At 38.3% G+C, this 14,894-nt stretch overlaps 1 protein-coding gene across 3 annotated transcripts in view; it reads right to left on the reverse strand.

The window, feature by feature from the left end:
- LOC139979510 (DNA-directed RNA polymerase I subunit RPA1-like) overlaps positions 1–14,894 on the reverse strand; it is a 40,364-nt gene that overhangs the window by 20,770 nt on the left and 4,700 nt on the right. For all 3 annotated transcript variants that reach the window (XM_071990387.1, XM_071990396.1, XM_071990404.1), the window contains exons 5-19: positions 14,592–14,852; positions 12,770–12,894; positions 11,695–11,841; positions 11,368–11,511; positions 9,899–10,119; positions 9,232–9,361; positions 8,100–8,183; positions 7,833–7,971; positions 6,991–7,105; positions 5,348–5,540; positions 4,490–4,657; positions 3,814–3,933; positions 2,759–2,889; positions 1,052–1,217; positions 472–672 (exon numbers count right to left, since the gene is read on the reverse strand). In XM_071990387.1, the coding sequence (XP_071846488.1) occupies positions 472–672; positions 1,052–1,217; positions 2,759–2,889; positions 3,814–3,933; positions 4,490–4,657; positions 5,348–5,540; positions 6,991–7,105; positions 7,833–7,971; positions 8,100–8,183; positions 9,232–9,361; positions 9,899–10,119; positions 11,368–11,511; positions 11,695–11,841; positions 12,770–12,894; positions 14,592–14,852 (2,345 nt within the window). The remainder of the gene's footprint in view (positions 1–471; positions 673–1,051; positions 1,218–2,758; positions 2,890–3,813; positions 3,934–4,489; positions 4,658–5,347; positions 5,541–6,990; positions 7,106–7,832; positions 7,972–8,099; positions 8,184–9,231; positions 9,362–9,898; positions 10,120–11,367; positions 11,512–11,694; positions 11,842–12,769; positions 12,895–14,591; positions 14,853–14,894) is intronic.

A 14,894-nucleotide genomic window follows, 5' to 3' on the forward strand; every position in this document is an offset into this window, starting at 1 on the left:
TGTGGGGGGGGGGTCTGGCAAAGACAAATATGACAGGCGGTACGTAAGTGAGATACAAGATTTTTACTTCATTAAAACTGTAATTGACAGTAGTAAAGTGAAATATAGTGACCAAATATCTGTTACATCGATTTTAATGAGTACTATCCAGTTAAACATGAAAGTTACATGGCTTATTCACAGCAACAGAAACTTTATAACCCAGCTTTGAGTTTATTATAATACTTTGTGTACTTCATTAAACCTTGTTATTGACAGAAGTAAAGTGAATATAGTCACAAATATATGTTACATCGATTATTGAGTACTATCCAGTTAAGCATGAAACTTTAATTTTCATTCCTTAGAAACCTCATCAAATAGGTTTTCTACTTGAACAACAGTTCCAATATCTAATAAATTAAAAGTTGTTCATTAAATATTGTCGTGTCTGGAGATGAGAACATGTGATTTTGTAGATTCAATATTTACCTCTCTACCAGCCATGCAATGGAAGAAGTACTCCTGAGGTCTGATTCCGGTCAAGAATCTTCCGGCTACATATCCTCCGGCCATGAGCGATGTATCGTAACTCTTAAAGGAAGGCAAGGATCTACCGCTGGTCATCAATGGTGGTCTTTTACCCTCTAATTCAATCTGCCCCAAGAGACAGGATATCTGAAGAGCATTGACCTATAGAACCAAAAAAACAATCTGGGAGTAAATGATGACTATAAAGTCAGAACATAAAAATATGTAAAATTGTACAGCCCTTCTTCTCTTTGCATCAGAGCCACTCCTGTCTCACTCCTCCCAACCCCCTCCCCCCCTGCAAACTGAGTATCTAGAGCAGGGCTTTTACAATAGGTTGGTCAAATCGCAACAATATCAAGCCAGCCTGCCACAACACATTGACCAACCAAAAATCTTGTACTTTAAGAAAAATATTCATGAATGGTCCAAAAATCTGAAAATGTAATATACTAACAATGCAAAGAACCGAGGTCAAGGTATAAATCCCCCACTTCCCCCCACACCCCCACCCTCAATTCATGAACCACATATATCGTACCTGTGATCCTTTTGCACCGGTGAGGATCATCGTTTGTAAACTATTTCCTGGAAATTTCATCAAGAGTCCTTTTGGTAGACAGACAGACCTGACATCTTCACTCAATTTATCTGTTGTACCTTTGATTTCCATGTCAATATCTTTGATTTCTTTATTACTGGTACCTCTGTAAATAAAATGTATGAAAAAGAACAATTAATGTTCAAAAAGATTTCTTGCAAAATGTGACTGACAACTTGAGAATGCAAATTAAATGAATGTATTATCATGAATATAACTATATTCCCATTTACCTAGCATTTAGCCTATTAAAGTGAGTTTACCCAGCCAGGATCTGTGGTTAATATTTTACAATCTATTGTTCATCTCGTCAGTATCGGTTCAGTATATTGTGCAAACAATGCACAACTGGCATGCTTTCAATTCTCAAACAGATTAATTTGGAAATACTCCAAATTTCTCAAAAAAATTCTCAAACAGATTAATTTGGAAAGGTAGTTCACCTTGCAATACTGAATATTAATAAATACATATATTTATTAAATATATTAAGAAAGCCAATTGCTTTCCATATTATGCTATATGGCTCTGTGGCAGGCCAGTTCAAAATTTTAGCTCACTTTGCCCCAATTATTTGTCTCATTTGGAAGAGCACATCAGATGGAAATACTGTCGATTGTTTGTGGATGAAAAAACCCACCTATTTATGAACAGACAGGACAAACAACCACCCACCTACCAGATGCTACATGCCATTGTTTCTAATTATTTAAGGCCACTGCCTTTTATATCCACTTGACCAAAGCACTGCTTAATTATCCATTAGACACTAAATAGCATGAAAATGTGCATTGTGGTTTTACAGAAAAGTAATATGTTTTCACATATTACAAGTGTCACATATGTCATGTTTGGTTGCCACGTATTGCACAATGTCACATATTGTCACATATTTTCACTTATGTCTGTAATTACAGTCACGTGGCAAGTGCAGGTTATACAGATACACAAACTGTCACACAGACGTGCTCACAGATAACAGTACTTACTTCCCTCTGCAGTGAATACTTTACAAAACTCTAAAAGCCAGAGGATACCATTTATTGACACAGCAACTTTGAATGACACAAGGTAAGATGGACTTCCTTTTAACCGAATTCTATACTTCATGCTCAAGAAGTAGAAAACTTAAACATACTCCATACTACCCTGGCAGAGTGACATCCTATACAACATTATACAGACTACACAGATTGTGTGAGTGTTAACAACAACACACTTAAACATACTCCATACTACCCTGGCAAAGTGACATCCTATACAACATTATACAGACTACACAGATTGTGTGAGTGTTATCAACAACACACTTAAACATACTCCATACTACCCTGGCAAAGTGACATCCTATACAACATTATACAGACTACACAGATTGTGTGAGTGTTAACAACAACACACTACAGAGTCACCTTCCAATTCATCAAGGGACCTATGATGTTACCTATCAAGTTACCTATGTAATTACTTTATCAAGTTACCTATGAAGTTACCTATGTAATTACCTATGAAATTACCTGTGAAGTTAACTATGTAATTACCTATGAAGTTACCTATCGTTACCTATCAAGTCACCTATGTAATTACCTGTGAAGTTACTTATGGAATTACCTATCAAGTTACCTATCAAGTCACCTATGTAATTACCTGTGCGCAGCTTCGAAGGCATCTGCCATTTCTTCTCTGTTTTCTTCATCTCCCACATCTAACGCCCTCGCTGTTGCCTCTGCTCCTAGCTTTGATGCATTTTTGATAAGGGCTTGTCTCTTCTTGTCAGCCTGTGAATGATAAATCAGGATAAAACTAAATGGGTTAGTCAATGGAGGCATTTTTATGGCTTAAAGTTTGTCAGACTCTGAGAGGATAACCAATTAAGATGAGCCCTCTACACAGGTTGCTACTGATTGGGTAGCCATTGAATGGCTAGTCACTCAGTGGGTTACCTCTGACCCGGTAGTTTCTGCATGTATGGCCTATATATAGCCATCCACTAGGTAACCTCTGAATGTATATGTAATATGGGCAACTGCAATACAGGTGCAAAGGTGCATAGCAGTGTTCTATGCCTTCAAAACTGCTCACAACAAAATTGAACGAGAAATGATACTCTGAATATCAAAATTAGTTCATTATCTGTCATTCATTCATACTTAGTAAAGATTCCTAAATCCTATTGGTCCATTCAGGTCAGCTGACCGTGGTTAATCCTGTGAGTAACGCACGGTAAAATTATGGGGCATCACTTTAATAAATCTTTGGTTATATGTAACCAAAAATGTTTTGTTTTATGATTTTTCCCCCACACAAATGATAGTGTATGAATGAACGGGGTTAATCAACGGTCTAGCGTGCGTTACTCACATGATTAATGCAATCCAGGTGTTAATGCTATCGCTGGATGCACTCGGGCTCCGCCCTCGTGCATCGCTTGCATTATCCCCCGATCGTGCATTAATCATGTGAGTAACGCACGCTAGACCGTTGATTAACCCCTTATTATCAGACAGTTAAACTTCTTGGGAAAGTAGGTGGGATGCGGGGTTGGGGAGGTTAAGAGGCAGAGTGGTGACGAAGAAAACATTGGCATTTATTTATATTGAGTGAAATAGTGGAAGAGGAATCTGACTGTGTCATTTAAGTAAATAAAACACAACTAGTTGCACTACAGGGAGCATTGCTCTATATATCAAGAAGTAATTTACCTCAGGGAGCACAATGATGTCCTTGATACCCATGGAAAAGCCGGCTATTTGTTGTAAGAACGCTGTAAACAAACGACCAAGAGAGCTCAGGAGGGCCACACCAACCTGTCCTCCATAAAGCTGAGGAAAGAATTATCTAAATCAGGATCACAGCTGATATATTGTAGGTTCAAAGTAACATTAATGACAGCAAATACTAGCTTGTTATAACATCCTGCTAAGAAAGCTTCAATGATTGACACTAATGATGCTGTTAAAATTTGATTTCTAAAAGTAGGGCTTCTGCACTGAAATAATTGTTAGCTTTCCTCTAAATTTAAGTATTATTTAAAAAAAGGGGACTTTTCTAATGACAGCATCTGAGGACAACTTTCGTCTACCTCTCTGATTAAATTTGACTCAAGCAACGTATGTATAGGCTTTGTCAATAGTGTCTACCCAAAAGACTGTGTAGGGATATGCATAAAAATTCAGGACGTGAACAGGTTACATTTATGACTTCCACGGTTTGTTACTATCTAAAATGGGCAAAATATGCATGTTGCCAATATTTATATGACAAGATACAGATAATGACCTTTCAAAGTGTTTTGAAATGGACAATAAAGTTTTCTATCTATCTATCTAAATAGTGATGATCAAATTATTATTATGACCTGGGGTTGGGGGGGCTCACCTCATAGCAACAGTGGACCATACCATATGGTGTAGGACCATAGTTTTCCTTATCCAGTACCCCGCAAAGAAGCTCTCCTTGCCTGATGATAACCTCAGCTTCAGTCATTTCGTTCCCAATAGTTGTTCCACCGACTTCACACTTCCTCGGTGATGTTGTTAGCCATGACTATTAGGATTTACAAAATAGTAAAAGGTAACAGAGAGATACATGAAAGTCGAGCAGAATTTGCGTTACAAATTCCACAACTCACAGGATCCATAAGGAGAGCTGTAAAATAGAACATGAAGCAATCAGCTCTATTAGTTTTTGGGAAGTTCAGGAATAATTGTTTTGAATATGCCTGGAGCGAGTGCAATACAGTCTCTCGCAATAAACCAATATTTGAGTGTAATTTCCACCTAAGGGGAGAGGCTGTTGCTAGACAAGGCAAGAGACCAGTCATCCATCCATATGTGAAAACACTGTTCGGTGAGTGATGCACAGTGCTAAAGATGTCAATATAAATGCTACGCGTTAGCATAAAGCAAGAGTGACTGAAAATTCCTCTTATGATGTATTCTTCTATGCATTTGGTGGGGAAGAATTAACTAATAATCAATTATTTTTGTTTCTTTGGGATTCAATACTTTATGGGTACCTGTGAGGTAACTTGTCATTGGGCGCAGTATATAACTGCTGCCGACTGGAGAGATTGTCTCTGAGACGGGTTATCATTGACCAGGGGTAATATAACGTCTCTAAAGCGCTTTGAGACCTATTGCTGGTATAAAGCGCTATATAAAAATCAAATATTATTATTATCCTGAAAACATGCCATCAAAATCTTTGTGACTGTGTGTTGCTATGGTTACCAACCTTGTCTTTGACTTTGGTCTTGCCAACAAAGTTTAACAGCTGCTTGTGCTTTGGAATAATATTCAAGAGCACAGTGGAGACAACCTGCTTGCCAGACCATAAGAGGGCGGGCTTTATCATGGATGGTGGAAGGAGTTGTATTTCACAGCTCTTATCTGTGAGTGCTGCAAACACTAACTGCTGGTACTGACTCCTACATTTGAACAAAAAAAAGAAGAAGAATTATTTAAATATTGGTGTTTCCTTTTCCATCATTTAGAATTCAGTAAGTTACGAGTAGAAACAGATACAAACTAGAGGTAATAATTCATAATTCAAACGGTAGTGCTAACAAGATGAAGACATGGTGGAAGAAACCGTGCGATTGTTACTAAGAGAGAGTTGTCATTGGCCCCTTGTAAAATATCGGTGATTCTATTGAGTTATGTATTATCTACACATTGTTAGCATTTGCTGGGTTCTCTACTGACTTTACATTACATTGACTGTATTTGATAACGTTTGTGTTTGTGTTTTATTTGTTGCATCGTGGAACCAAACTTACACAGGTTTCCTGCTTCCCCCACTGCATGACAAACTCAAGGACCTCTGAGAGAATTTGATGACCAAAATTTACAAACTATTTTATCCTTTAAAAGTTCCCTGACTGTAAAATGACCAACAGACTGTCGATAATCCGAAGGTCACCAAGGACTTTATTAAATATGGACTGCTTTTGTCGTCCTCGAAAGGTACAGCACCGTTAAAAGTTTATGACATTTTCTAACACTTCTATGACCAAATTATCAAATTTATTGATCTAGTGCATAGTGCTTATAAACTTTATGAAGACCAACAGACTGTCTCGGGGCTGAAGGTTAACGAGGCTCTTATTAAATACGAACTGTATTGTTGGCTAAAACAGTTGGAGGATAAAATTTATGGACAATCTTGAAGGCGCTCTCCTTGGTTGAACAGTATTTGTTTACTCAAGTAAAGTCTTTGACCTTGCATGGTCAAGTCAGGTCTACGTGTACTATTCATCTTGGCATAGGCTGCTTATCAGACAGCCCATAGGCCTTAGTACAGCCTTGTGAAAGATTTCAAATCCTGCTCAACCCCAAAAAAAGCTCTTGCACTTTTGAGTTATGTCCGCTCTTAAGGCCTAAGGCTTGAACATCCTACCAGCCTAACCTGTACATAATAACCAGTCTTGATATAGTGTGGTTTTGGTTATCTCTGGCCCTTTACTCCAGCCAATATTTCTCTCTGATTTAATTGAGAAGCAATAAGTTAGGCCTTTGGGAGTTATAAAATGACACCAGCTAACAAATAAAACTCAGTATCACCTGTGTCTACAGCTATAGTTCAATTAAGATTAAAATTAAAATTTTGTTGAGTTGAGTTGAGTTTCTCTTAGAGAGCTTTTCTATAATACTGTTTATTAAAAAATGGTATTTGTGTTGCAATCACTGATCACCGAGGTCTGGAATTTTGTTTTCTTTCAATTTTCAAGGAGTTTTTTTTGAGGATTCCATCACCATCTAAACTCTCTTCTACTGAAGTGCCGCGGATTAGACACCAAGTTACTGGAGTGGTTTCCTTTAATCCGTCTAAAGATACTCTAGGTTAAAGAGCTTGCAAAAGAACCGAGGTAAACGTACCATGTGAAGAAGCGCCCTCTAACTGTCATATGTAAACCGGCGATCATGTGATCTTGAATGAGACCACCTAAAGGTGTTCCATCCTTTGGGACCAGGTATTGTTCACTGGTATTGGCTGAAGTACAAAGGAGAGAATAAAAAGAACAAAGTTAATCATAGGTATATATTGTGAACCGGTTTTGTCCTATAATCAAAACTCTACTTCAGGATCCACCAAAGAGGACTCAACTGTCTCTTTCTCTCTCTCTTTTAACATTTTACTGAAAAATTCAACTTCTGATGATGATGTGGGAAGTCAAGTTGTTTGTTCGAGAACTTAACTACATTATTATATATATCTATTTCCAACTAGACAGATTGATCCAATTTTGTATACTTTGCATTGTGTATAGCTGATGCTGATCATGACTACATATGCATATCTTCCCCTCCCATCCCCTCCCACACCCCCTCCTTCCCAATCTCCCCTCCCTTCCCCTCCCTCCTTCCCAATCTCCCCTCCCCTCCCTCCTTCCCAATCTCTCCTCACCTCCCTCCTTCCCACTCTCTTCTTCCCACTCCCTCCTTTCCTCTCCCTCCTCTCAATCTTCATTCTCCTCCTTCTCTCCCCTATTCTCTTTCCATTTCATCTCCTCCCCACTCCCTCCCCTCCTTACCACCCCTTCCTCCCACTCCCTCCCTCCCCTCCCACTCCCTCCTGCCCAATCTCCCCTCCTCTTGCACTCCCTCCCCTCCCCCTCTCCACCCAATCTCCCCTACCCTCCTTCTCTGCCCTCTTCTCTTCCCCTTTCATCCTCCTCCTACTCCATCCCTTAGAACCTTTAGTAATCAATCCAACTAACCAATCATCGTGGCTTCAGCTCTTCCCATCTCGTTCTGTGGAAAGTGGACGTTCATTTCATCGCCGTCAAAGTCTGCATTGTATGTCTTACAGGCGGAATAGTGGAGACGAAGTGTCTTCTCCCCTGAGAGGATTCGAACCTGGGGAATGAATTTAAAATAAAATAAGACTTCGAAATTTTGCAAACTGGTGCTGTTTAAGACAAATGATGTTAATAAAACAGGAGGATATTAGTATGTGACCAAAACCAATCCTGATGTGAACATACCTTATGAGCCATAATACTCGGTTTGTGGAGGGTCGGTTGTCGATTAAGTAACACAATGTCACCGTTCCTTATGTGTCTGTGGACCTACGGAAGATAAAAGGGTCAATTTAAAAGAAATAAGATGACAATCAGATTGCAGAAGATGAGATGAATGACTGTTGGTGGAATGACGAATAATTAGTATATTTCATAGACTAAATTGTCCAGACTTGGCATCTTCAGATTCACATTTAACACACACTTCAACATAAAGAAAGAATTCCAGGTTTCTTTCCCCAACAGAAATTGAGTATAATTTATAACAGAATCTCAGATGACTACATTACACAGGATAGAGCACTGTCATATGAAAATTATGGAGAACTTTGTATTACTTGAGTCCAGGAGTGACAGACTCTCAGATGTTATACTTTGTATCCAACTCAAGTCAACATGTTTTGACCTTAAGATCTCCAAGCGAGCAGATTTTTCAAACGAATGGAAGAAAAAAATGACAATGGACATAAGTTTTGTTACAGCAAAATTGATCAACAGCAAAACACCACAAATTGATCATGAAAGAAAACTGATTGTGTAAATGCAATAATTTAGATAAATCCTTTTAGGATGCTAGAACAAACTGCCAAAATGTAGCTCTCCTGTTATAAATGTCTATATGAAAGTCATTAGAAATCAGCCTGGAACAGATAAAGGTTGCATTTCTATATTAAACCAGACAACAGCCACCAGAGTGGTATTTTTTTACCATGTGATGCTTTTATGTGGAACGTCTTAAATATTGCATAGAGAGACACAAAATTGGAAAACAATGGTTCCAACTTCTGTAACAGGAAAGGACCTTGCACATTTGGACGCAACACGGCTCCAAAAAAAATAATTCACATTTTTAACAGGATTTTTCTCACAATTTTTTAATGCTTCAAGCTTATACTTAAACAAACCACTAAATATGGCAGAATTCCTACAAATGGTCACTTGTATGTTAGCCACAATACACTGAAAATAACCAAGACTCCTTCCAAAATTTTAAGAATTCTGCAACAACAAAACCATGTTTGTAAAACAAAAAGAGAAAAAGAAACTAGAAAAGCCTGAACATGAGATTATTTAATGTTGAATGCATCCGTCTCACCTTTTTTGGTGTGGGCATGTCGGAGACATCGCTAGGGGCCATTAATCGGTTAGCCATGGCATCTCTGGAAGTTTGATTTGAAGGATTCAGTCTTCGTATCTTACCGTGGCCCTCCTCGACCGCCACTGCCCTGTAGTGTATGAAGAGTACGATGGTGTTACTAAAGGAGTTCCACTCTCACCCCCCCCCCCCCCTATTGCACCAAGATTGTAACTGTGATCATGACAATGTTATTTCAAATGTGTCTCACAAGTCCCTTGGGAATAGGTAACATAATTGTGCTACCTAGCTGTTTATGCCCCCTGCTCTTGTACCGACATACCCAAGCCTTGTACTAGTCACGTATAACTATTCTATCTGAATAGTACTATTTAATGAGTTATCAACTGTCTCACAAAAAAAATTAGGGTACAAATTGTATCAAAGAATGCTATTATTGTTAACCTTGATTGCTTTGCAACCTCTGAAGTTTACTGCAGAATTCACTATTTCATAATTCCTCCCATGATTTTACTTGTCTAAAAGTAAAAATATCCCATTAAACTCACCTCATTTTTCATACATGTGTCCCTCCAGAATTTCATGTTTCAACTTTTGAGACGACATTAACTGACTCTTCCTTTACAATATTTCTTAATTCACAACAAACAAAATTGGTTTAACTCACCCTGGATGAACGTCAGGCCCATTCTTCACTGCTTGTCTCAACTCATGAATATTATGATTTGTTACGGGTTCCGGATAAGTCAGCTTCTTGGCGATGATATCAGGAATACCTATCTGGTCGCTGTTGATGTACGGGTCGGGCGATATGACGGACCTCGCAGCGTAGTTCACTCTCTTACCCATCATGAACTTTCTAAAGATGCCTTCCTTTCTCTCTAGGGTCTGAAAATTTAAAATGTTGTAATTTGTTCTTAACCTATTTTTACTTTGGTCAGCAATTTTAAGAAATCCTACCAAGTATTATTAGTCAAAATAAGATTTCAAGCGACTGACATTTTCCTAGGATGTTTTTTGTTTTCAGCAAATGAACATTAGAGAACAGGTCAAATAATGATTCCATCCTGTCCTGAATATTTTGATGTATGTATTTTAGATCCTCCTGCAAGCAGGAACTCGCGAAGAAGCCTCATTGGCTTATTAAAGCCGCAAGCCGACCAAAGTCAGACTCTTAGATTCATATTTTTAACGTCCATGATAACGTATTGCCAATTGTCAACAAGTCAGTAACTGGACGACATACATCAATCTTGGAGTGACTCGAACTCGGGACCTAATCATTGGAAGGCACCGGCGTTAACCACTGAGCTTACACTCCCTAATGTGTAAAAGTATAACCTCTATACTCTATATGAGAATGAGGTAGTGAGTTTAGGTAGACTGCCTGCAGCCATCTCATTACATTAAGTGGGAGATATCAAACTCCAGATTGCCAACTAAAAGGAGAAACAAACCCAAGAATCATCGTTAAATAGCTTCAATGATACAGTTGTTTATGTTGAACAGCCCCCCCCCCAAAATAGGTAAGGAAAATATTGCACCATTTGTAAGATATTGTGGTTCAAAGTTATGACAGGGAGCTGCCATATTGCTTATCTGTGATGTCATAATGATGTCATACTGATGTCATAATGATGTCATAATGATGTCATAGTGAGGTGAAACCTTTTATATTCTCTGTATGTCTTTTCACCTTTTCTAGGAGACATTAACCAGTGATCATGCTTAAACCCAATGTTGTTATTTGTAGGTAAATTTATGAACTTTCAAAGCTTTCATAATTACATATGCAAAAACCCATCACTATCACAGGAATAAACCGTTGTAACACAAAAAGAAAATACAATTTACTGTACGTGGCTCAATGATGTCATAATTAGACTTGCTCAAGTCTTTAGTCTTGTTTTGAAAGAACATTTTTTCATTTTTTTTTCCCATTTATTTATTTCCAGTATAAATATAAATATTTATAAACAGGACATTTAAGAATGATATCCCCCAAATGGAAGAAGATTTTTCTTAGCTGTTTGAAGAACTTGTTCATCGCAGTCATCTCTACCTTGCCTTTGCTTCTCCTATAATCACCAGGTCAACATGAAAACATTTTTGACATAATTTAGTCCAACAACTGACCTGCTTAACCCCTTTCTTCTGGTTAAATCTGTTGAGTTTGTCTAGGTCGCTGTCCACGGTGCAGTTTATTGCGGTCTGTAACTCGTACCAAGTCCTCTGAAGTTTCTCTGCCAGTGTTGATTCTCCTCCCCCTTGGATATTATTCTAGCAATAATCAACAAGAAAGCACCAAAGGAAATTATTGAAAACAAACAAACAAACCGAAATAACCATTAAAAAAGAAAAGTCTGTGTAGAAACAAGTGAGTTTTATAGGTAAATTATGTTAACATATGTAAAATTTAAAACATGTCCAGTAAAAAAGAAAAAAAAGCAGTTTGAAACTCACATTCTCGTTGACAGTACCGGTCGTTGTTCCACTGTTTGATTTTTTTACTGCTCGTGCTATCTCCCGTAGGGTATTACAAGTTTGTATGATATGTGCGAGCCCGAGGGACTCCGCATTGGAAAAATTAGAGTCAGCACCTCCAGATACCTGGCAGGTACAGAAGCAAGAGAAAAAAACAGCTCTATCCCACCACCAAGAGAGAACGTAAATAAGGGGTTAATCAACGGTCTAGCGTGCGTTACTCACAGGATTAATGCACGATCGGGGGATAATGCAAGCAATGCACGAGGGCGGAGCCCGAGTGCATCCAGCGATAGCATTAACACCCAGAGTGCATTAATCATGTGAGTAACGCACGCTAGACCGTTGATTAACCCCGTTCATTCATACACTACCATTTGTGTGGGGGAAAAATCATAAAACAAAACATTTTTGGTTACATATAACCAAAGATTTATTAAAGTGATGCCCTGTAATTTTACCGTGCGTTACTCACAGGATTAACCACGGTCAGAATGGACCAATAGGATTTAGGAATCTTTACTAAGTATGAATGAACACTTGTTTAATTTTCTTTGTGAACAATATTATAGCACTGACAAGAATGAAATATGCTGAATATCCTGTGACGGAGACGCTCTACAGATGAAAATAACGGTGCAGTCGATACTAAGATACAAGTGCCATGTCTGTTTAATCATTATTCGGCATTTCATATTAAAGACAAAAACATATCAAAAATTCCATCAAATTTGCCTAAGCAATCAACGTCAACCACGGGGAATGTCCCTATAAATCATAGATAGGTAACAAAAGGATTTTTTTCTTTCATAAATGGGTCAATTCATGCCAAATCAACAGAGGCTTCCACGTCGACCCCTCTCAGAATCGCCTGAAATTGATATGGTGTCTTGCCACATGTCTCAAAGGATGAATTTGGGCAATAAACTTTTTAAAAGTTTTTGGTTGCTAGGATACAGCCACACCTAGCAACCGAATCCAGGTTGCATTTTAAGAGCCCTAAAAATGTTATCCAAAAGCAAAAAGAAAATAAGAGAGAAAAGTATAGACTCACTGGTCTAAACCTGGAGGGGATGACTGGTAAAAGTTCAATAAAAAACTGGTCCATCGGGGATGACTCCATATCATCATTGTCTTTAGGCTTATCCAACATACCATAAAGTTTAGAGAGGTAGTGCTCTGTAATTAATAAAATTAAACTTATATGAAAACAATTGTCAAAGCTCTTGATGGTCTAGTAACAGAGATGATGAACAATATAAACTCCCGGAAATCGATAGAGAGGAAATATGGAGGCCGATCTGTTGCAAGATAAGTAAGAAACTACATGAGTTCATTCATAATTTTAGGTAACCTCAATACAAAAATCTTCTTCCAAAAGCCTGCGGAGGAAATCATACACAGACTACATGAGAGACGAGGCTCGCTATCGATGAGATCGTAAAAATTACGCCTCTGTCAGTCATTTTCATACTTCTTTCGATAAGGGGATCTGCTCATATTTGTGACAGCAGGCCTAACTTTTCTGTTCTTAAACGCCATTTTCATGAATTACAGCAGACATCAGTTATTGCACAGACTTATGGGAGAAGCCCAATAATATTTGCTAAAAATAAAATAAGCAGAATAAAAATAATAATCAAAACTGTTAGCAAACTGCTTATCCACTAAAGAGCCGGTGTAAGAAAATGTGTAAAAGTAAGTGGGCCTGATGTTTCCATCCTAGAAGGATCTTCTTCAGAGCCTCAGAAGTTCTGCTAGGATCGAGACGTCAGGCCCACTTACTTTTACACAATAAATAAGCAGTAGAGATCGGCTTATGTTAGCTATGGTAATCATGACCATTCTTGGACTTTTGACCGCTGGTTACCTCCTACCTCTCCTCTTCCCCCGTTCTTTCTTTCTTCTCTCCATCCCTTGTCTACTAATCCCCCTAAATCTATCTATTTTGTGTTCACCCTGCTCATTAACCTGTCTGTAATCTGTGTGTGTATCTGACCCTTCTGTTACTGAAACTTGTCATTCAGCCTCTGAAGAAGATCCTGCTGGGATCGAAACGTCATGCCCACTTACTTTTACACATTTTCTTACACAGGTTCTTTAGTGGATAAGCAGTCTGCTAAAAATTTTGTGTTAGTTTGCTGACAATTGTAACGCAACTTATCATGTGTTTATATTCTCAATGTCTAAGTACTGGCAGAAAAATGTGCAACTGCCTTTTTGTTTCCTAATGACAAACAATGTAGTCCACTGACATTTAGCCAGTAATAAGCCTGAATTTCCAGGCCTGGAAAGGTATTTTTATATTGACATTGAGGACTGAAATGAAACAGAAACAGTGTAAACATAGCACACTTGACTCTATGAGGTAGATACAAAAGACATCATGGGTGGATTCATGCATGTCCAAAAGAATGATTAGCATAGAATCTTGGTAATCTCATTTTGTAATCTTTCGAGTCAGTTCGATGACATTCCACATTCACTCAAACATAGAACCGTATCTATCAAGTTGCTTTCAAGAGTTTAAAGGAAATAAAACAGTTGCTTTGAGCTAGGACATTTTTATGTGATGACTTTTCTTCTGCATTATCAAAATGTGAAAATTTGAAAGAATAATAATAGCCCATACATCCTTTATCTTGAGACCAAATTTATTAACATTTCAATGGAAACGTTTTAGCATTCTTAAATCGTCTTCCTCACTAAAGAAGCTTCCAGTTTATCCCAAGAACTGTACTAGACAGCAATCTGTTTCAAAGCAAAAGTACCTTAAAGTAAAAACATCCCATCCACCCTTACCCCCCCCCTCCCAGCCATCCATGCAGTGACCCACCTACACCCCCCACTTAAGATAGTTTGTAATTTTTCCTTACTATCATTTTGGTATATTTTCCTGAGGTGGTCCCTTGCTTCCTGTACAGATATGCTCACGTTGCTGAGTTTTCCAGAGCCATCCGCTCTTTTGGTGAGAAGCCTAACATTGTGTTCTAGCTTCACTGCATGAAGGTTTCCCGTACAGCGTTTGCATTTCTTGCCTCTCTTAGAGATGTGCTCCCGGGCGAACTCGTCGATCAACTGGTTTCGATGAGCGGCCATGCAGCGATTGTTCGATCCGACGCTATGTGTTTGAATTTCTGTAACGAGAAGAAAAGTCAAAAGGTTCGACAACGTTTTGA

This window comes from Apostichopus japonicus, chromosome 2 (assembly GCF_037975245.1).
Source record: "Apostichopus japonicus isolate 1M-3 chromosome 2, ASM3797524v1, whole genome shotgun sequence".
NCBI classification, from domain to species: Eukaryota; Metazoa; Echinodermata; class Holothuroidea; order Aspidochirotida; family Stichopodidae; genus Apostichopus; species Apostichopus japonicus.